General features: G+C 41.1%; 1 protein-coding gene across 2 annotated transcripts in view; it reads right to left on the bottom strand.

Annotated features, from left to right (window-relative positions):
• GLRA1 (glycine receptor alpha 1) overlaps positions 1 to 22,606 on the bottom strand; it is an 85,352-nt gene that overhangs the window by 20,704 nt on the left and 42,042 nt on the right. For both annotated transcript variants that reach the window (XM_036751673.1, XM_036751674.1), the window contains one exon: positions 1,739 to 1,962. In XM_036751673.1, the coding sequence (XP_036607568.1) occupies positions 1,739 to 1,962 (224 nt within the window). The remainder of the gene's footprint in view (positions 1 to 1,738; positions 1,963 to 22,606) is intronic.

Consider the following 22,606-nt stretch of genomic DNA (forward strand, 5'->3'; position numbering starts at 1 on the left):
GAAGACTCATCTTCCTGAGTTCAAATCTGGCCTCAGACATACTAACTGTGTGACCCTGGGCAAGTCACTTAACTCTGCCTCAGTTTCTTCATCTGTAAAATGAACTGGAGAAGGAAATGGCAAACTACTCCAGTATCTTTGCCAAGAGAACCCCAAATAGAGTCATGAAAAGTCAGAAATGACTGAATAACAAGAAAAAGCAGCATTTATATCGTGCTTTAAGATTTGCAAAAGTTTGCAACATACTCTTATCCCCTTTGATCTTATGAAGTAGGTATTATTATTATTGTCATCATCCCCATTCCTATCTTACAGATGAGGAAGCTGAGAGAGACAAGGAACTTATCCAGGATCATAGCTAGTAAATGTCTGAGGCAGGATTTGAACTCAGATCTTCCCAACTTCAGGTCCAACACTTTATCCACCTAGCTGCTGTGGCTAGTGGTTTAGACTAGATGGTCTCTAAGGTTCTTTTTAGCTGTAAAATCCTATGGGATATAAGTGGAGGTGGAATTTGAACCCTAGTTTTTGGAGTCCAAATCTCCAACTCTTCCCTATTCTACACTAAGTCACAGAGTCAGTAAATGACAGAATCGGGCCTCAAATCCACTTCTATTTATTCCAAATCCAGTGTGTTCTTTCTGTTAAGCCATGTATGTGGCCTGCAGCCTAAACTTTTATCCTGATTTCTTGAACCCATGCACAATGGTGCCATACAACAACGTCACGGGGTCGCTGGATCCCCAGCCCCCTTCTTGCTGACCCTGGTTCCTGTCTAGTGAAATGCACACATTGTACCACTCCTGTGGCCCCATGCCATGGATATGTGGTAGCCTCTGTGTCAATGTGGACCCCAGAGTCTGAGGTGTAGCAATAGAAGAAATGAAGACCTCTCCCTATGACTCGAATAAATAAACCCGCTTCCTCCCCTCCCAGAAGAGAAGCTTGATTCCTGACAGCTCCCTGTGTGAGAGAAGTCACAAAGTAGCTGTAACAGCCCTGTCTCTTTTCCCCAAACCATCCTTCACAAATTACGGGAATCATCGTCCTAAGGTGCAGCTACGACTGAGGCATTCGGAATTTTTCTATGGCTGTCCATTGGCCATAGGGAAAAAGGAAATCCCTGAGTTTGGCATTCGATGCCCTTTGTAATTTGTCACTGATATAGCTTTTAAAGCTTTTCCCTTTAGGAGAGTGACTTAGGGGAGGAATTATGACATGGAATAAATAATATCGATAGCTAGTATTCATTCAGTGCTTTAAAGTTGGTAAAGTGGCTAATGAATATTATTTTATTTTATCTTCACAACAACTCTGAAATGTGGGTGCTGTTATTCTCATTTTACAGATGAGATTGAGAGAGATTAAATGATTTTCCCAGGGTCACACAGTTAGTAAGTGTCTGAGGGAGGATTCGAACTCAGATCTTCCAGACTTCGGGTTTAACTATCTGTCCCCTGAGCCATCTAGCTGCTTGCAAAATCTTTGGTTGTCACTGTCACCATAGCATTACTCACTATTCATGTAAACATGGGTAAGTCCTTTTTGTGAACATTTTTCCTTGGAACCTGCCCCTCTTTCCATCTTCTTTTTTTTTTTTTGATGATCTCGTAATTCTACCTTCGCTTGGTTACCTACCATCTTGGATTTCACTCCTAGAGGTGATGGGAAATCAGTTGTTCCTTTGATGGAACCTGGTTGGGATGGGGGTAGGGGACATCTTCTGACAGCGCCTCACCTGATGCTGTATAGAACATTGCCATTCCTGGAGATGCGCAGGAGCTTGTTGTCAGTGGTGATCTCATGGAAATGGGCTCCCTTCTCATTGGCAAAGAACAAGTCTGGCTTCCAGATGGAGTCCAACATGGATGGGTCCAGGTCCAGAGAATCATCAGGGTACTCATTGTAGGCCAATCGAGGGTCATTCCACTGCTGGCGCAAGAAGATGTTGACCCTATAATCCTGCAAAGGAGGAGAAAAAAGGGAGAGCCTGGTGAATTGTCGCCCCCTACAAAGATGTCTGGAACCTCAGATCAGTACCCTGAGACAGAGTTATTTACATCCATAGTCACTATTCCTTTTGCTTCTCATAATTTCCCAACTTTCTAGAATCATAGAATTGAATATTTGAGCTGGAATAGACTTTAGAACATAGAATGTTAGAGCTAGAAGGGGCTTTAGAACACAAGACACAGAAGGTTGTAGTTGGAAGGGGTCTTAGACCGTAGCAAATATCATGAGATAGATGAGGCTAGAGGAATAATCTAATCCTAGTCTCTTAATTTTTAGGTGGGAAGAACTTGAAGCCAGGAGAGGTGATCTGACTTACTAAAACCTAATGTTAGAGCTAGGGCTCCAACCCAGATTTCCTGCTTCCCAGTTCCCAGTACTCTTTCCAGTATTTTATACTGTTTCTTTCAATTACCTGGAAAATTCACAGAGAAACATGGCACTGCTGTATTCTCTTTCTGACTAAGCCCTTAATAACTTTCCCTTTCCCTGGTGGTAGGTGTATAATTTTGAGGCAAAACAGAAGCAAACCTCCAAACCCCTCCCTGAGCCTGCTGCCTCATTGGGTAAGCCTGCAAAAATGTCAATAGCTTCATAAAATGTGCCCGGGTATTTCATAGGATTGTTCTATTATTTAATTGAAGCCTCTCCCACCAGCCCTATAGAAAATGACATTTAGTCTCATAATCTCATGTCTTATAAGTCCCCCGGTGGGGGAGAGCTGCAGAACAGGAATGCGTGTTATTTTCCTGAGCTTTCTTCTAATGGAAGCAGACGGCTTCTAGTCTGACTCCATCTGACCAGCAGGTTAGAAATATTATCTTTTTTCCCCCGTGCATTTTACATGCTTCAGGATTAGAGCCTGAGTGGTGTTGGAAGGAAGGGAATGTGGACATTGGGTCAGTAAAATCCTTTGGCTCCCAAAGCACAATTGTACTCTTAATGATTCCCTAGCGACCAGTCAAAGTCCTTCCTTTGCCTCTGGCAGAATCGGGTGTGCAGAGAAGATCAGTGATGCTCTCTCCTCTCCTCTGCTCCAGGAATGTCCTCTCTTCTCACTGATGACCAAAATCCTATTCATCCTTCAAGGCCCAGCTCAAATCCTCCTTCCACTTTGGTGCTTTTCCTGACCTCTCCTCCTGGAGACACTTCTCTCTCCTCAGATCACTAAGGACCTGGCAGGTTTGTATAGCTCTCTCTCTCTCATTTAACCTCTCAGTGGTAACTTAGTTTCTTCAGCTATAAAACTGAGATAATAACCTATCTCCCAGGATCATCGTGATGATCAAATGAAATAATATGATCTACAAACCTTAAAAAGCTATAAGAATACTAGTACTTATTCTCTAGATGTTTCCTGTCTCTAAATATTGTCTTGTCAACTAGATTGTAAGCAATTTTAGGGTATGGATCACATCACTTACTTCTGTTTCCCCCATGGTTCCTTACATGGGATGAAACATGTAGAAGGTGCTTAAGAAATACTTGTTAATTTATTGCTTAGTGTGAATTAAGATATCATTACCATTCTCTTCTTCTGCTACTTGTGTTGTTATTGGTAAGTGGAATAGCATTTATAAGTAGAATAACGCCATGGCATAATGGATGCAGAGGCACCCTCAAAACTTGGAAGAACCAGATTCAAACTCCACCTCTGACATAACTGCTTTTGTGACTCAGGTCACAAGTCAATCTCTCAGTGTCCTAAGACTACCCATGCAGAAAAGGTGTCAGCCTGCATTAGTGGAGGGAGTTTTCTCTACAGAGAGTTCCCTATGTCACTGAAATCCCAGATCCAGGCCCTATCCATAACATTCCTTGTTCTCTTCAAACACTTCTTCAAAATTTGACTTGGATCCTTCCTACACCAAACTGAGGCACCAGAGTAAGACCTGAAATGGACTAATAATATTAGGTTACATTTAGATCACGTTTTAAAGTTTGTAAGCACTTTGTGTCCATTGCTTAGTTGGGTCTTCATAACAATACTATGATTCAGGTAGAATAAATCTTATGATCCTCATCTTCCAGATGATGAAATTGAGGTTCAGAATGTTGATTTGGTGAAGTTCACATAGCTGGTAAGAGTTGGCACTGGAATCCTGTCCTGCCATACCACCTATGGGTTTCTATAGGTTTACATTCACTTTAACTTGTTTCTCAAATTCGGTCAGTTGTTATGTTCTGCCAGTTCTTCCTCGAGGATATTCCTTGCATTTGCTACCTCCACCCTTTCCACTCCCATGCTTCTGCTCTAGTTCAGACCATCATCATTTCTTGCCTGGACTATTGTAAGGAACCTTCTAACTGACCTCCCTGCCTCCATCTCTCTCTTCTACAGCCCATCCTTCATATAGCTAAGAAACTAGTCCTCTTAATGCACAGTTTTGAGTATGTCACTCCCTTGGCCCCCATTTTTATAGGATAAAATCCAACTTCTCTAACCTACCATTCAAGGCCTTCTACAATCTAGTTCCAGCCCACCTAGACAAATTTTAGAACATACTAAAGGCATTTTTTAATGAGCACTCAGTTTGGAATGTGGGTGACTCCTAAAAGGACGTATGAGTTCGCTGAGAACAAGACATTGCCTGATCAATTTCATCTACTTATTTAACAGGGTGACTAGATTGGTAGATCAGGGTAATGCTGCAGATATTAGTGTATCTGGATTTTAACATAGCATTTGATAAAATCTTTCATGATATCCTTGTGGATAAGATGCAGAGATGCAAGGTGTTAGTACCATTAAGTGCGTTTAGAACTGGCTAAATGACTATACCCCAAAGCATTATCATTAATATATTCTTTTTAACCAGGAGGGAGGCTTCTAGTAGAGCACCACAGGGATATTTACTTAGCCCTGGTTCAATTTTATAAATGACTTGGATCAAGGCATGCATGTCATTCTTCTTAAATTTGCAAATAACATGAAATGAAGGCTAGCTAGCATAATGGATGACAATATCAGAATGCATAAAGATCTCGACAGGTTAAAATGATAGCTGAACCCAATATGATGATATTTTATAGGAGTAAATGTAAAATCTTATACTTAGATTAAAAATATAAACTGCACAACTATAAGGTAGCAGAAGTATAGCTAGACTAGTTTGTCTGAAAAATAAATGAGGTTTTCTTTACATATGAGTTAACAGTGTGATGTCTTTTTTTTAAATAAGATTCAGGAAAAGACTCATATCTTGTAGCCATAAAATCTTCATGAGAAAACACATTTTGATGGTATCCTTGATGAAAATATGAGATAGGAACAGGCAGGCTTTTGTGAATGATTTTTTTAGAGCAGACTACATCTTCAGTTACACAATTGCCTGAAAAGTAGAAAATCCTGCTGTCTTTGTCATTGACTATTTATTAAAATTTATTGACTTTGTATGTCAGAACACATCCTGAAAGGTTTATCTCCAGCCAAATGTCTCTCATGAACATGTCAAAATCATACAAGATTCCTTGATAGAAGCAAAGCTAGAGAAGGTAGAGGTAACTACATTTGATGATCTTCTGATGATGAGTTTCAAACAGGAAACAGAAAGGTGTTTGCTACTAAAATACAGGATGCTCTGCACAGAGTCCAAATAGAAGAGGGGCTCTCTACTGCTAGTGAGATACTCAAGATGTTTCTTTTTGTGGGAAGTATTGTCTTAATTGCATCGAGACCCCTAAGGCTTCTTCAGTGAGGTTCATGGTCAAGAAAGATCTAACATACGACACAGGAAAAACCAAATGAGTGAATACCTATTGATCAGATATGGCATGCATCTGAATGGGCAGCTCATTGATGGAGTCTATCAGGACATGATCCCCAGTCATTACCCCCTGCTCCCAATAAATGATCATTTTCATACTCAAATTCTTTTACTGATCATGGAAAATGGCAGTCTCTGAAGAATCAAACTTGTAGGTGACCCAAAGAGTAACAGAGAAATCTGTAGGAGGAGTTTGCTTCAGCATATCATCAAGGATGACTGATTGCAAGAAATAGTGTAAAGGATGTCTAGGAGACGTAAGATAAGAAAAAGTGGGACCAGTTATGTAATACAAGTAAAGGATAATAGAAGCAGAGTACCAATACTGCATTGGTATCTATGGAATGTCAAGAGCCTAGAAGAAGGTCTTTATATGGAAGACTGATGGGAAGTTGAGGACAAGAACTGGCCATGATGAAAAGGCATGGATGGGTTAAGATCTGCACCATTGGGGAGAGTGCCCACATTGATGAAATCGAGCATCCACCAAGGCTCTGAAATACTACAGTATATTCTGGGGACCCTTTTAGCTCCAACAGTTTGTGATTCTGTAAATGGCTGCCACCAACGTGCCCCTCCCCTGTCAGGAAAGATCAATGTAATTGATGTAATTGGCAGGAAACTAAATGTTGTTTTGCTTATTCAGCCATCGGCCTTTGTCTATTTTCCAACATATTGGGTCATATTTGGGCTGTGTGCTTGGGCTCACGGAGCCTTGTAGGCTGAGGTGGATGTGGGTATTTTCCCAGTTCCCTCCCTTCTCTCTCCTCCCTCCCAACTCCCTGCCCTCCTTGTCACAGGAGGCTGACCGTTCACTGCTGCACTAGCACTCTGAGGCTTCCTGCAGAGTGCCAGCTGCCAAAGCCTTCAGCGGAAAAGGAGGCTGATGGGTCAGGAGTGATGAGGGTGTACACCAGCATCTGATGACTAGAAGCAGGAGGGAGGAGAGGACTTAGGTTTTGGTGCCCTAGAATACAGAAATGGGACCTGAACCAGCTTGTGTTGCCCAAGAAGTAAACATAAGAGCAGGAGGTTTGTCTCTGATGAGAGGCTGACCAGGCCAGCCCACAATCATCTCTTTTTCCTCTAATTCCTACTATACTTAAAATCAGAATAGAATATTATACAGCATTACAAGGGGCCTCAGACACCATCTTTTCCAAAGCCTCCTTAATTTCACTAAGGAAAAAAACCAAAGCAGATGGGAACCCACAGATGGGAAATGGTTCGCCCAAGGTCACACAATAACTTAGAATCACAGCTGGAATGAGAACCCAGGTCGCTGGATTCCTAACCCAATAGCTACTATCTCTAAAGAATTTTCTGGTTTACAAGGCACTTTCTCCACAACAGTCCTGTGTGTGTGTGTGTGGGTCAAATATTATTATGCCCTATTTACAGATGAGGAAACTGTCCTTAGAGAGGGTGAGTGACTTGCTTGAGGCTACACATCTAGTAAGTGGTAGAGAATGAACTTGAATTTAGGTCTCCTGACCCCCAGTCCAAGGCTCATTCTACCATATTACCCTATTTTGGCTCCCTGCAATACGATTTATCAGGCCTTAGTACTTCCTCCCATTACCCTGTTCCTGAATCTCTCAGGAATGGTTCCTTCATTCAGAGTATCCTCCAAACTTCATCTTTTCCTTCCTAAGGTCAGTTAGCAGGTGCTTAGGAGAAGAATTTTGGGTCAGAGAGGACTTTCAAGGGACCTCTGAAATCATATTATGTGGTCAGCCTCACACTGCACTTGTATTTGAGACTAGTGCTAATGCTAACCCTCAGTTAAGGAATGTTAGACTAGAACCTTTGGGAGCTTAGGGAATTTCAGATTAAACTATTGACTGTCAGCACTGGACGTCTCTTAGGGCATGGATCTCAGGACTGGAAGGGACTAGTCAGAACAAGGCTGAAAGTCTAATTGGAAGAGATCTTGTAACATGGAACAAAGAAGATGTTTTATAACATGGAACATAGAAAATTAGAGCTAGAAGAGATCTTAAAACATAGAAGCATAGGGCTGGAAGAAACCCACTAGAACCTAAAATGTGAAAGACGTGGAAAGGCCCACAGAATATAGATTTTGGAAAGGACCTCTAAGATTATGAACTATAGCACTATTCACCTTCACCACCATTCTGTAGAGGAGGAAATTAGGTTCAGGGATGTTGAATGACTTGCCTAAGATCACAGAACTGGTTAGTGGACAAAAACATGCCAGAACCTAATTCTGAACTCTCAGGTACACTGTACCATTTTATTGATGAGGCTCTATGTGTCTGAGTCTTCTTGCTTCTTTGAAGGGAGCTAGACTAGATTGCCTATTAATGTCCCCTACAGCCTATGGATTCTGGTGTCATCCACAATGTCCCCCATTGAGGAATGGTTGGGATTCATGTGAATGGTCTTGGGGTGGTAGAAGTGGGATTACAGGAATGAGAAGAACACATACTGGGTAAGGTCTTTTAACCTTTGGCAATCTGGTGAAACCTATGCATTCCCTTTGCAGAATAACATTTTTAAACACATAAAATTAAATACATAGGCTTGCAAAGGAAACCAATTATATTGAAATACAGTTATCAAAATATTTAAAACATTTATGAATCCCTTTAAATTGGACTCTCAATTAAGAACTCCTGTATCAGTGCCTAGAGCTGGGGGTGGAGAAGAAAAAAAATAAGTAAGGATGATTGAGAATCAACCAATTAATCAATTAGTCTTCAAGAAAACAGATGGTTCTTAAGCTATGAAGTCAAAAGAAGGAACTTAAAGAAATATAACTAGAATATAGTATTGCCTGAAGGCAGGAGGATGGCCCACATACTTTGAAGGGTCCCTTTGGACTCCATGATTCTACAGTATTTTTGCTTTTTGTCTACTTGGTACAATAAATCAATAAATACATTTCTATTAGTCATCTACTAAGTACTTGGAATACAAGGACTTCCCTCAAGGAACTTACATTCTATCAGGACAGATAATGTGCACATATGAGTATGTACAAATATATATAGATACACATACATGATTTCGAGGTGAGGCACTAGAAATAGGCAGAATAGGTTTGCACGTAAGTGGAGTTTTGAAGAAAAATGGGAATTCCAAGAGGTGAAACTGAGGAAGGTTTCCATTTTAGATATGGGGGATAGTTTGTACATAGGTGCTAAGATGGAAGGAGTGCCGTGTGTGAGGCATAGCAAGTGGGCCTGTTTAGCTGGACAATAGAACTTGCAAAGGAGAGGAAGCCATGCAGTGATCCTGGGAGTCTGTGGTGGGATGAGAATCCCATACCACATTTAGAATTGCAACCAATTAAAACCCTTCATAGAATCATAGAATTTCAGAGCTATTATAGGGGATATCAGGGGCCATCTCCCCCAACCCATCCCTGAGGTAGGAATCTTCTCCATAACATCCCAATAAGTAGCCATCCAGTCTCAACTGGAAGACCTCCAGGCATTGGGAACTCACTAATTCTTTAGGCAGCCTTTTCTACCTTTAGGCAGCTTTAATTGTTAAAAGGTTGTTATACCAAACTGAATCTCTCCTGTAATGTCCCAATCAGTGCTTCTGATTCTTCCAATCAGGGAACAATCAAGAGCCAACAGGCTCAATCAAGTCAACAAGCATTTATTAAGCACCTACTATGTGCCTGGAGCTGTGCAAAGTGCTGGGGATACAGAGAAAGGAAAAATAACAAACCATGTAACAGCTCCTACTCTCAAGAAGCTTATAGTCTAATGGAGGAGAAAACATAGAAACACTTATGTACAAAGAAGATAAATTGGAGATAATCTCAGGAGGAAGGCATTGAGGTTAAGGAAAAGCTTCTTGCTGAGGTTGGGGTTTTAGCCAAGACTTGAAAGAAGCCAGGGAAATCAAGAGGCAGAGATGCTGAAAGAGAAAAAATCTAGGCCCTCTGCCACAGGAGAGCCCTTTAGATATTTAAATAAAGCCATCAGTCCTGTTCTTACTTGAGTCTTCATAGATTTAGTGTTATAGAGTGCCTTAAAGGTCATGTAGTCCAACTCATTTTATAGATGAGAAAACAGAGGTACAACCTATTAAGTTACTTGACCAGGGTCACACAGCTAGTAAGTGAGGCAAAATTTGAAATCAGGTCTTTTAGACTCCAAGTCTGGGGTCCTCTCCAGTTCCCCATTGCTGTGTCTCTTCTCTCCACAAAAGAAAGGGGTAGCCACTGTTAGTCAGAGGCCAATGGAGCTGTGGAGGTTGAGGAAGGGTGAGGCCTCTTCTCAGCATTGACTTTCAGCAAACCCTTCTAAAGATTCCTTCTCCTGCATGTTTGTGAATCTGATGTGGCCACACCAGTGAAGGCCTGTCAGAGGAGTCCATATAGCACTTCCACCCCTCCCCTTTCCCAGGCCCTCTTAAGCCTGCTGCGGAGCAGCAGTCAGTCCTTGGACTTTCCCATGCTCAATGTCAGGTGGCACTGCGGTGTACCCAGATGGTCCTTCTTGCTGAAGTCCTCCTTTGTGACTGTGCCTTTGAGAATGGCTGGGGATTGAGCTGTCTGGGAGTGGATGCCAGGAACTGATTCTATAGGCTGACAGGGAGCTGTCATAGACAACGCTGATTTGGCTTGGAAGTAACATAGCTCTCATTTGCTGAACTTGTGCCAGGAGATTTCTGCTCCCTCCCCCTCCCACCTGGTTCCTCCTTCTGATGGAAGGTATCTGGAAAGGATGGAGCCACCCCATCAGCTCAAATCACAATTTCTATTCAAAACCTTTCCTGAGCCCTCATAATCCTAGAGCCTTCTCTTGTTGCTTATTTCCAGTTTATCCTGATGATATTAATTATTCAAACCATCAATTGAACAGCATTTAAGCATCAATAAAGCAAGTGTCTCAAGCACTTACTTATAGCTGTGTGACTCTGGACAAGTCAAATAACCTCTCTAAACCTCATTTGTAAAATAGGGACGATAATAACACCTACTTCACAGGATTGTTATAAAGATTAAATGAGATAATACTTGTAAAAAGCTTTGCAAATCTTAAGGCACTATGTAAATACTAGTGATGATGACGATGATGTATTAAGCACCTACTAGCACTGTAATAATCACTGAGGATACAAAGACAAAAATTAAAAAGTCCTTGACCTTAAGAAACTCATATTCTGTCGAGGCAGACAATTATGTACACATAAAAGAATATACAAAATGAGTTTTTTCAAAACACATGCTCACAACACAAACTCAATATAAGGGTAATTTCTTTGAGTAGGGGAAAAGCCCTAGCAAGATCAGGAAAGGCCTCGTGCAAAAGGTGATGTTTGAAATGACATTTGACAGGAATTAGGGATGTAAGAGGCAGAGATGAGGAGGGAGGACATTCCAGAAATTCAGGACAGCCTGTGAAAAGGTACCAAGATGGGAGACAGAATGTTGTGAGTGAGGAACAGCAAGCAGCTCTTTCTGACTGGATTGTAGAGTGCATGGAGTGTATTAATGTATAATAAATCTGGAAAGGTAGGTTCTCTCTCTGTAGTACTTCCCTAGTTGATCTCATCAGTTCCCATGGATTTAATTATCATCTCTGTGCTGTTGATTCTCAAATCTATTATCCGGCCTTAATTTCTCTGCTGACCTCTAGTCTCACATCTCCAGCTGGCTATTGGACATAATTCTAGTGCCTTCTCTCTGTTGATTATTTCCAATTTGTTTGGTATTTTTATTTGTTTGTACATGTTGTTGAGCTGTTTTGGTCATGTCAGTGACCTCATTTTGGGGTTTTCTTGGCAAAGATACTCTGTAGAGTGGTTTGCTATTTCGTTTTCTAGCTCATTTTACAGATGAGGAAATTGAGGCAAACAGGGTTAAGTGACTTGCCCAGGGTCACACAGCTAGTATCTGAGACCAGATTTGAATTCACGAAGAAGAGTCTCCCTGGTTTCAAGCCTAGTGCTCTATCTGCTGTGCCACCTAGATGCCCTGCTTGTACATAGTTGTTTGCATTTTGTCCCCCCCCCCATTTGACTGTGAACTGCTTGAGAGTAGAGATTCTATTTTGCTTTCTTTGTGGCACATAGTCATCACTTAATAAATGTTTATTGACTGACTATGCCCAAGTTCTGAGGGGCTTTAAAAGTCAAATAGAAGAATTTGAATTTGGTCTTAGAAGTATTAGGGAGTCACTGGAGTTTGTTGAATAGGGAATGACATGGTCAAGCTTTTTTTTAGAAAGATCAGTTTGGTGGCTGAGTGGAGGATTAATTGGAAAGAAGAAAAGCTTGAGACAGGGTGGCCAATCCCGAGATTACTGCAGCTGAAAGGTGATGAGAGCCTGAGCTAGGGAGTTGGGCATATGCGGGAAGAGAAGGGACATGAAAGGCATTTTCTTGGTAGAATCTATAAGACTTGGAAATTGATCAAATATGAGGGGTGAAGGAAAGAGGAATCTAAGATGGTTCTGAAGTTGGCAATCTGGATAACTGGAAGGATGGTGGTGCCTTAAACAAATATAGGGAAGTTCACAAGAGGGGTTGATTTTCGGGAAGAGATGAGCTCAGTTTCGGATGTGTTGAGTTTGAAATGCCCATTGGATTTGAAATTTCCAATAGGTAGTTGATAATACTAGACTCTAGTTCGGGAAAGAGACTAGGATCAGAAAGATAGATCTGGGAGTCATTTGTATAGTGGTGATAACTGAATACATGGAAGCTGATGAGCTTACCAAGAAAGAGGGTATAGAGAAAGAAGAGGACAGAGTTTTGCAGTGCACCCAGAGTTGGAGATGGGATGTGAATGATTGATTGTCCAGCAAAATAGATTGAGAAGGTGCGGTCAGGTGGGTGGGAACAGAATCAAGGGGAAGTAGTGTCATCAAGACCCAGAAAGGACAGAGTATTCAGGAGGAAAGTATAATCAAGAACATTAAATGTTCCAGAAAGATTAAGATGGATAAGAATTAGGAAAATGTCCTTGGATCTGGTCATTAAGTGATCACTGGTAACTTTGGAGAGAGTAATTTCAGTTGATTGATGAGGTCAGAAGCTAGATTACATAGGGCTGAGAAGTAAGAGAGAGGAGAGGAAGTAAAAACAAAGGCCATAGACAGCATTTCCCCTAGTAATTTGGCTATGAAAGGGAGGAAAAGTAATGGGATAATAGCTTGAAAGGATGGTAGGGTAAAGAGAAGGCGGCATGGACATGTTTGTAGGCAGCAGGGAAGCAGTCAGGAAATAGAGAGAGATTGAATAGTAGAGAGAGGTGGATGGTTGTGGGAACAATCTTCCTGAGGAGGCTGGAGAGAATTGGTCAAAATGAGAATATGGACTGCCTCTTCATCAGAAGCTGGAATAAAGGAGGCTAGTATAAGAGATTATGTGAGGAGGTTTGGAGGTGCCTAGTAAGAGGAGAAAAAGGAATGCATAGCGAATGGTCTATTTTCTCAGTCCTTTGCTAAGACATCAGGAGAAGAGTATTTTGCAGAAGCATTGAGGAGAGAAGGCTTGTATGACTTCTTCGAGCACCATGCAACACATGTAAATAAGAGCAGAGGAGGCAGGTGATTAGAGTACTCAAATACCAGTTACTAATACAGGTATTTGATATTTAAGAGTACAAGTCTGCATAACTGTAGAACTGCTTATGATGGTCAAGTTTGGGATGGCAGAAAAGAAAAGTGGAACAGGAGTGATGGCCTGGGAAAGTACTTAGGAGCACAGGAAATGAAGGTCATGGTTAGGATGAGGAAAAGGTTTAAGAAGAATGAGGCATAGGGGAATATAGAATGATAGGAGATTATTGTAGGATAAAGCAATTTTAGAATTCTTGATTGTGGAAGTGAAATGTTTGTGGGTTATGATGAGATCAATTGTGTGACAATCTCTTTGTGATTAACATGAAGTGAAGGTGTTTATGGGAAGTGAAGAAATGGAGGAACCGGAAGGTTAAAATATTAGAGGAAATATCAACATGTGTCTTGAAATCTCCTAGTTTAAGGGAAGAGGTTGTAATGAAGAGGATAACTGTGAGCCAAGTACTGAAACCCTTGGGAAAGAGGGAGAATGACCTGAGGGCCATTAGATAGAGAAGTCTTTGGATAGTGTGAATCTGAAAGGAAAATAGGTTGCTGAGCGATGGCAACAGATGGTGGGTCTGGGAGTGAGAATGGGGAGAAAAGAGTATTAAAACTCCATGTAAGACCATTGCTTTGGAATGCATAAGAGAAGATCCATCAGTGCTAGAAAAGATGTCCAGAGATGCAGTGTCTTGGGTGGGGAATTCAAGTCCCTGTGATTACTAGAAAATTGAAAGAGCATGAAAGGAAGAGGTCTGAGAGAGAAAAATGTGTTGAGGATAAAATAGGAATTCAGAGGAACATAATGGAAATGGGGTGTGAGAGGGAGCTGGATTGGCACATGAGAGAGATAGGATGATGATGGGAGGAAAGAACAGGAAGTAGTGGTGTGTCTGGGGGGGCTTGAAGGGTCTTCTAATAGTCAGTCAGGGATTCAGTCTGGAAATAGAAAAATAAGGTAGGAATTTGCTAGTTATTTGGCTCATCAACTTCAAAGCTTACACCACACTTCCCTCATGGTAACTCTGTGAGGCAGACAGTGCAAGTGTTATTACTGTCACATTGTACAGATGAGAAAACTAAGACTCAGAGAGCTTTCATAACTTATTCAAGGTTACGTAGCATATAAGTGGTAGAACTGGGATTTGAACCTTGGGTCTCCTGATTCCACGTCCAGGTCCCCTTTCATTACTCCATTTATTCAATGAAAAACTACTGAGTGTCTCCTCTACTTGAAGTCCAGTGCTGTATCTGACTTTGTTGTTTGTTGTTCTTTGATCATTTTAGTCGTGTCTGACTCTTTGGGACCCCATTTAGGTTTTTATTGCAAATATGCTGGAGTGTTTTGCCATTTCCTTCTCCAGCTCATTTTACAGATGAGGAAACTGAGACAAATAGGGTTAAGTGACTTGCCCAGGGTCACATATCTCCTAAATGTCTGAGGCTGGATTTGAACTCATGAAGATGAGTCTTCCTTATTCCAGGCCCAGCACTCTATCCACTGCACCACCTAATTGCCCCTCATAGTGATTATGTAATAATAATAATAAGCATTAATAAGAATATCCTATGAGTATGTATTGATTTATGCTTTTCAAAGTCCTGTTACATCTTATCTTATTTGATTTTCACAATACCTCTGAGAGTAGGAAAATGGTTGACAAATGGCCAATCTGAGGCCGAGAAAGGTGGCATGATTTGTCCAAAGTCTCAGAGTGAGACACTAGAAGAACTGGGACTAGGTCTAAGGTCTGCCAGGCTATTGCTCATAGACTCATAGAACTTTAGAACTGGAAGGCTCTTGAACAGGGGAGTGACATGGTGATGCCTGTACCTCCAAAAGATTGGCAGCTGTGTAGGAGAAGGCCACAAGCATTTATTACACATTTACTATGTGCCAGGCACTTTGTTAGGCAGTAGGCATACAAATACAAGCAAAATGACAGTTTTCACCCTGAAGGAGCCCTAGAAAGAACTCATTGATGAGAGAAGGGAGATGGAATTTCAGAGTGAGTTTCCGTTGTGTGAAGGCTGTAGGCAATGAGGAAAATTCCAGGGTGAGAAGGCAACAAAATCACAGTGTTGAAGTCTAGAGGGGATGGTTCATAACCATGGATTCACCCTTGACTGTTTCCTTTAGTACTCACTCCACTCCCATCCAACCCATTCCCATAGTCATCCATTTGTCAAATCCTGCCATTGTTCTGCATATCACCATCCTGCTTGAAAATACTCAGTGTCTCTCTTTTGCCTCTAGGCTAAAATATAAACTCCTTAGCCTGGCCTTTAAACCCCTGTGCAGTCTGGCTCAAATCTACTTTTCCAGCCTGATTTCATGTTGCTATTATTCTCACACTCTTAATTCCAGCCAATCTGGAATTAGTTACTACTAGCTGTTTTCAGTGCTCAACATGCCATCCCTTGCCTCTTGCAAAAGCTAGGAACATGGCTGGAATGAGCCCTCATTTGCACAAGACATTCAATTAATCAATCAATCAACCAATTAACCAGTCAGCAATTATTTATAAAGTGCCAACTATGTTCCAGTCACTGTGCCAGTGGTCTGGTCAAGAATACAATGACAAAAAGATGAGTCCCAATTCTTTTTATTGACATTTTCAAATTATTTTGTTGGCTCCTTATTCTTTTTTTTTAAAATTTAATTTATTTAATATTTTTAGTTTTCAGTACTCATTTTCACAAGAGTTTGAATTACAAAATTTCTCCCCATTTCTACCCTCCCCCACTCCAAGATGGCATATATTCTGGTTGCCCCATTCCCCAGTCAACCCTCCCTTCTGTCACTCCATGCCCCCCATCCCCTTTTCCCTTACTTTCGTGTAGGGCAAGATAAATTTCTGTGCCCCATTGCCTGTGTATCTTATTTCTTAGTTGCATGCAAAAACTTTTTTTTGAACATCTTTTAAAACTTTGAGTTCCAAATTCTCTCCCCTTTTCCCTCCCCACTCACCCTCCCTAAGAAGGCAAGCCATTCAACATAGGCCACATGTGTATCATTATACAAAACCCTTCCACAATACTCATGTTGCGAAAGACTAACTATATTTTGCTCCTTCCTATCCTATCCCCCTTTATCCAATTTTCTCCCTTGACCCTGTCCCTTTTCAAAAGTTTTTGCTTTTGATTACCTCCTCCCCCTGTCTGCCCTGTCTTCTATCATCCCCCCTTTTTAATTTCCTACCTCCTCCTTTCCTGTGGGGTAAGATACCCAATTGAGTGTGTATGTTATTCCCTCCTCAGGGAATCTGATGATTCATCAAATTCATCAAATCTGATGAGAGCAAGATTCACTCATTCCCCCTCACCTGCCCCCTCTTCCCTCCCAACAGAACTGCTATTTCTTGCCACTTTTATGTGAGATAATTTATCCCATTCTATCTCTCCCTTTCTCCTTCTCTCAATATATTCTTCTCTCATCCCTTAATCTAATTTTATTTTTTTTAGATATCATCCCTTCATATGCAACTCACCTTGCTCCCTCTGTCTCTCTCTCTCTCTATATCTGTGTATATATATATATATATATATATATATATATATATATATATATATTCCCTTCAGCTACCGTAATACTGAGGTGTCATGAATTATACACATCATCTTTCCAGGTAGCAATGTAAACAAAACAGTTCAACTTTAGTAAGTCCCTTGTGATTTCTCTTTCTTGTTTACCTTTTCATGCTTCTCTTGATTCTTGTGTTTGAAAGCCAAATTTTCTATTCAGCTCTGGTCTTTTCACTGAGAAAGCTTGAAAGTCCTCTATTTTATTGAAAATCCATATTTTGCCTTGTAGCATGATACTCAGTTTTGCTGGGTAGGTGATTCTTGGTTTTAATCCTAGCTCCATTGACCTCCAGAATATCATATTCCAAGCTCTTCAATCCATTAATGTAGAAGCTGCTAGATCTTGGGTTATTCTGCTTGTGTTTCCACAATACTCAAATTGTTTCTTTCTGGCTGCTGATGAGTCCTTATTCTTAAGAAGCTTACGTTTTATTGGTAGAGTCTAAGTATGTGCATAAGCATACACAGTATAAATACCAAATGACTATGAGGTAGGTTGTGGGAATCAAGAAAGGCTTCATGTAGAAGGTGGTACCCAAGGTGAGTCTTGAAGGAAATGAAGGATTCTATGAGGTAGAGGTGAGGAGTGAGAGCATTCCAGGCATGGAGGAAGGAATACGGAACAGTAGAGGGGCAGGTCTGGGGTAAAAGATAATGAATTAGAATTCTGATCATGTTGAGTCTTAGATGTCCATGGGACATCATGCTCAGCTCCACCCTCCAAATCCTCATCTTCCATCAAGACTCTGCTTAGAAGTTACTTATTTTTGTGGAACCATCCCTGATCCATCTCTCACTGTTAGTGCTTGCTCACTCTAAAAACTATTTACTAATTTGTGTTTATATTGCACCCCCCCAGGAGAACGCAAGTCATAGAAGTCAGGGACTCTTTTAGTCTTGACTCTATGTTCCAAGGGCTTAGCACAATGCATTTCCCATTCTAATTACATGACTAATTCATTACACAAACAATGCTGCCTCAGAGGTTGGACAAGGGAGCTGATCTGAATAGTTCAACAGACTCCAGGCCTAGGTTCCCTGCTTTCATTAAAAGACCGTAATATTGCTTTAGTGGCCTGAGTGTAGCAGCCAGAAATAGAAGCAGCTGTGCCCAGTAGGAAAGCAAGAGGTGTAGGCTTGCCAGGGATGATGTATGCTATAATTTATATAGTTTATTTGCGTTTTGTCTGACAGATATAGTAGGTACTTGTTGAATTGAATTTAAGGGACCTTAGAACATTGAACATAGAATTTCAGAATTGGAAGGGCCTTAAGAACAAAGTACCTGGAATGTCAGAGTTGTAAGGGACTTTGGAAGATATATAGGCCTAATCAGTCAAGCAGTAGAGGTCTAGATTGTGAGTTAGCCAAGATTTTGGTGGGACTGGACTTGTGCTTTTATTGATGGAATTCCTAATTTCAAAACTTCCTTTACCGGTGTAAATAGGCACTAGCTTGACAACTTATCCCAGGGTACTGAGATTTTAAGTGTAAGGTGCCGCCCCTCTTGATTTTGAACAATTTTGTTCATGGAAACAGGTAGACATAGCCCTGAAGACTTGAGAGAAAGGACCTCAGCTAAAAGAACTGAGAAGACCTTAAAGAGAACAGCAACCATGTAAAAATAAAGCACTTACTGAAGGCAAAGATGGATCATTTCTCAGATGCTAATTTCTGCATAACTACTATAAGCTCTTTTAGGTTGAAAGCTGGGAAACCCTGGTAACTACAACTTTCTGATGACTATGAGAGTATTATACATAGTTTATTTATGTTGTGTCTGACAGAAATGAGAATTTTGTTTCTCTCCCTGAAATAGAAGTGAGTCACTTCACACCAGGAAGCCTTGCTTTGAGGTGAGGAATCAGTGAATGCTTAGATCCCAAAGATGATGGAGAAGGAAGAAAAAGAGCAGAAGAGCAGAAGCAGCAACTGCTTGGACCAGACCTCAGCTGGGACCAGTTGAAAGGAGGAAGACAGCTTTTGCATCTGCTTCTGGGAACTGTTATGACTGGAAGAAAAGAGGCTTTGCAGTTGCTGCTGAGAACTGATTTGACTGGAAGAAGACAGTTTTGTAGCTGCTGCTGCTGGGAACTGTTTAGACTGGAAGAAGATAGACTTTGCAGCTGTGGCTGGAAACTGATCTGATTCAAGGAAAGCACTGCTGTTTGAAAGAGCTGATTAGAATAATAGTACTTTTGTTGGAATCTGGTTGGAAGAAAAGTAATCCTCTGTTATGTGGAGACCTGGCTGGGGAAAGGAAAGGCTAGGCTGCTTTACCTTTTACTATCACCTGTATCTCAAAAGATGGAAACCTTTCAGAGGTTTATCTATTTTGTTCTTTATTGCCATTCATGGTTTGGGGCAGGGATGGGATCCCCTCAGAACTCATCGAGTAGACTTGAATAGCTTTGACTTGGGGGAACTGTTTTACCTAGAGAACTAAATCTGCCTTAGAGGTTGGCCAAGTCAGCAGATCTGAATAGTTTTGTGTGCTCCAGGCCTAGGTTCTCTGCTTTCACTAAAAGAGTATAATATTGCTAGCAGCTGTGCCCAACAGGAGAGCAGAGAGGACCAGAAGAGGTATGACCTTGACCCGAAGCTGATACATGTTTCAGACTATTCCTTAAAGATATACAAGACATCAAGTTCTGTAGTCCAAAGTTGTGAGTTGCCCTGGGCAACTTATTCTTGTCTTCTCATTTAGTGTTTCATGATTGAGTTAATGGTATCATCCTGGCTGATTTGTGCAAATGGGAAGCACACTGGGGGAGGCTCAAGACCTACAGTTGTGAGTTGTATATAAATATTTCCACCATATCAGGGATACCTCTAGAACCTTGACAGTAAGTTTAGTAGTATGGCTGCCTCTTCTGGAGAACTATCCTAACCTGCCAGTGTTAGTCCTAGTGGGATAAGTAAGCCCACTTCAGTTCCCAGAAAGAGAAGACTTGAGGTTTGATGGCACACCTTGTAATCCATATTTGACTTGCCCAGGGTGACTCAGCAAATGTAGATCAGAAATGGAACTTGAATCTAGATCTGCCTGCCTCCAAAACCAGTTCTCCATCCATTGTCACACACAATGAAATTAGAAGAACTAGCATTTGAATCCAAGTCTTCTGACTCCAAGTTCAGTACTCTTTCTACTATCCCATGCTGCCTCTGAATATATCCTTGTAACATTCAATTTGACAAATATATATTAATTGCCTACTGTTTGCAGAGAATAGTGCTAGGTGCTAATGTAGATAAAGGTTTAGGTAAGGCATGGCCCCTGACTTAATGCATTTCTTAATCTAGTAAGGGGATATAATACATTCATAGATGCAAAGGTATATTCATACAAATTTCTAGAATACAAAATTATACATGAAGAAGTGCTTAAGAAAAGTGTAGACAAAGAGCTGTGTGAAAAGGGAACACTACTATCACAGAATCATTGAATCTCACAGCTAGAGGTGACCTTAGAGGTTATCTAGTCTAAAGCCTACCTGGAGCTTGTAATACATGATTAGTAAGTGTTTATTTAAAGAATGAATGAATGAGCAAATCCATCTTTCCAGTTGATTGGCATCCATGTTTCCCAATTAATACATGAAAACGCTAAAATACCACATTACACTTTCTGTTTGGGTGCTCAATCTCTTTATGTAGTAGTTGTTTTGCAGACCTTGAAGGATCAGTGTTTACATACCCAGAATGAGGGATATGGGCAGCTGGTCAAATTCTTTTCGTATTACAAACTCAGCCAGAATCCTGCAAATCATCCTGAGTCCCCTCTGGGGCCAAACCATTATTTGAAATGTGGAGAAAAATGTTGTGTTTGTGCCTTCCATAATCTCCAAAGCTAGTTGCTAGATGTCCACAATGGAGTTTGGTGAAGGAGCCTTTTCCAGTCTAGAAGGGCCCAAGGCTAGGTGGTCCATTGGTTAGAGAGAGGGTAGAATGAAGTAATGGGTTTTATCCGTAGTTGGGCTAGTTAGCTTTGTTGTGTTAGCTAGCTGCAGATTATACCCCTGGACACCTGTATTGCCCTTGCATCTCACGCAGAATCATAGCACTATAGACTATCAAGGCTGGGAGGGGATTTAGAAGGCGTCTAGCCTAAGCCCTACCTAAGCCGGAAGTGCCTCTACAATACCTTTGACAAATGGTAAGCAAGTCTCTGTTTGAACAACTACAGTAATGGCGGCTCCATTGAAGGCTGCATTTTGGATAGCTCTCGTTGTTCTGAAGATTTTCCTCCCAGCAAGTCAGCATACATTAATCCTAGTTCTGCATTTTGGGGGCAAAGTAAAAGAAGTCTAATTCCCTTATCACATGATTTCTAAACTAACTCTGCATAAGGGGAAATCTATAGCTAAGAATAACCCTGTGCCCTATAAGAGTAGGAAAGGGTGGGAATTTCCGTGATGATCCCACATCCAGGAGCTGGCTTTCAGCCCTTCCCCCAGATCCTCAGATTTTAGTCAGCTGCCACCAGTCCTTGGGCTTCTGACAAATAACCTCTCCCTCCAGATAGACCCTACCCCTTTAGCCAATGAGCACTTACAGAACTTGATCCTACAGCATGGGGAAAAAAATTCCAGGGGCAGGATAGGAAAGAAAAAGAAGAAACAGGCAGGTGTCTAAAAATGAATAATCTAATTGGAGGGACAAAGAAACATGAAATAACTTAAGAACAATGACATGTTTATGAGAAGCAGGGGGCAAAATGATATACTGAGTATTATAAGCATGAGTATTGAGGGTACCAGGAGTAAGGGAGAAATCAAGGTGGGGTATGCTTATCCCAAGAGGCCTTTCTGGAGGAGGTGAACCATGTCTGAAATTTATGGATAGAGAGAAAAGGGGTTCTTATATATAATAAGATCATGGTATTTTGGAGCTGAAAGGGACCTTAGAGAGGATTCACTTGAACCTCTTTATTTTATAGAAGAAGATGAGGCACATAAAAGCAAGTGATTTTCTCAAGGTCAAACAGTGACAGAGCTAGAACCCAGGTCTCCCGATTTCTTGTCAGACCTGCATGCCATACAATATAGCATACTGCCTTATATATGAGTGACAATAGAAAAATTATCAGGGATGGAAAGGAAGCTTCCAAACCCACTCTTCCCATAAGATGGAAGACCCCTCTCTCTACTGGGTTGCCTTTAGTGAAGGCAGAGAAAACCACAGTACCTCCAGAGCCCTGATAATCTTCACTTTCTCTGTCTTAAGATGGTTAAGCTTTTTTCCTGGCCTTGGCCTCCTTTGTGCCCCTCATAAATTGGTTCTATCTGTTATCAACATTTCCTAATTTCCCCTGAAGAGATTCTGAGTCTTGCACAATAATGCACAATTTCCATTTTTAATAACATTTCAGCTACTGGGAATGACTGTCTAGTTTTAGCTATTGTGTACATCTCTCTCCATCCTCAGATTCTTGTTGTTTTCTCTTTGTTATTCAGGGAACTACCTGTTTTCTGGAGGTTCCTACTCAATATGGGAGAAGAGGAGAGAGAAGGCAGGATGGCACTCAGAGCTATACTCACATATGAGTCCAACCAAACTGCTATGTGCCTCGCCCTGTGCTAAATGCTGGGGACCCAAATCAAAAAGCAAGAGGGTTCCTGTGCTTAAGTAGCTCACATTCTGTTAGGGGAAAATGAAGCACATAGGAGGTTTTAGCTTCACATCCTATGG

Source organism: Trichosurus vulpecula, chromosome 3, assembly GCF_011100635.1.
Source record: "Trichosurus vulpecula isolate mTriVul1 chromosome 3, mTriVul1.pri, whole genome shotgun sequence".
In the NCBI taxonomy this organism is placed as follows: Eukaryota; Metazoa; Chordata; class Mammalia; order Diprotodontia; family Phalangeridae; genus Trichosurus; species Trichosurus vulpecula.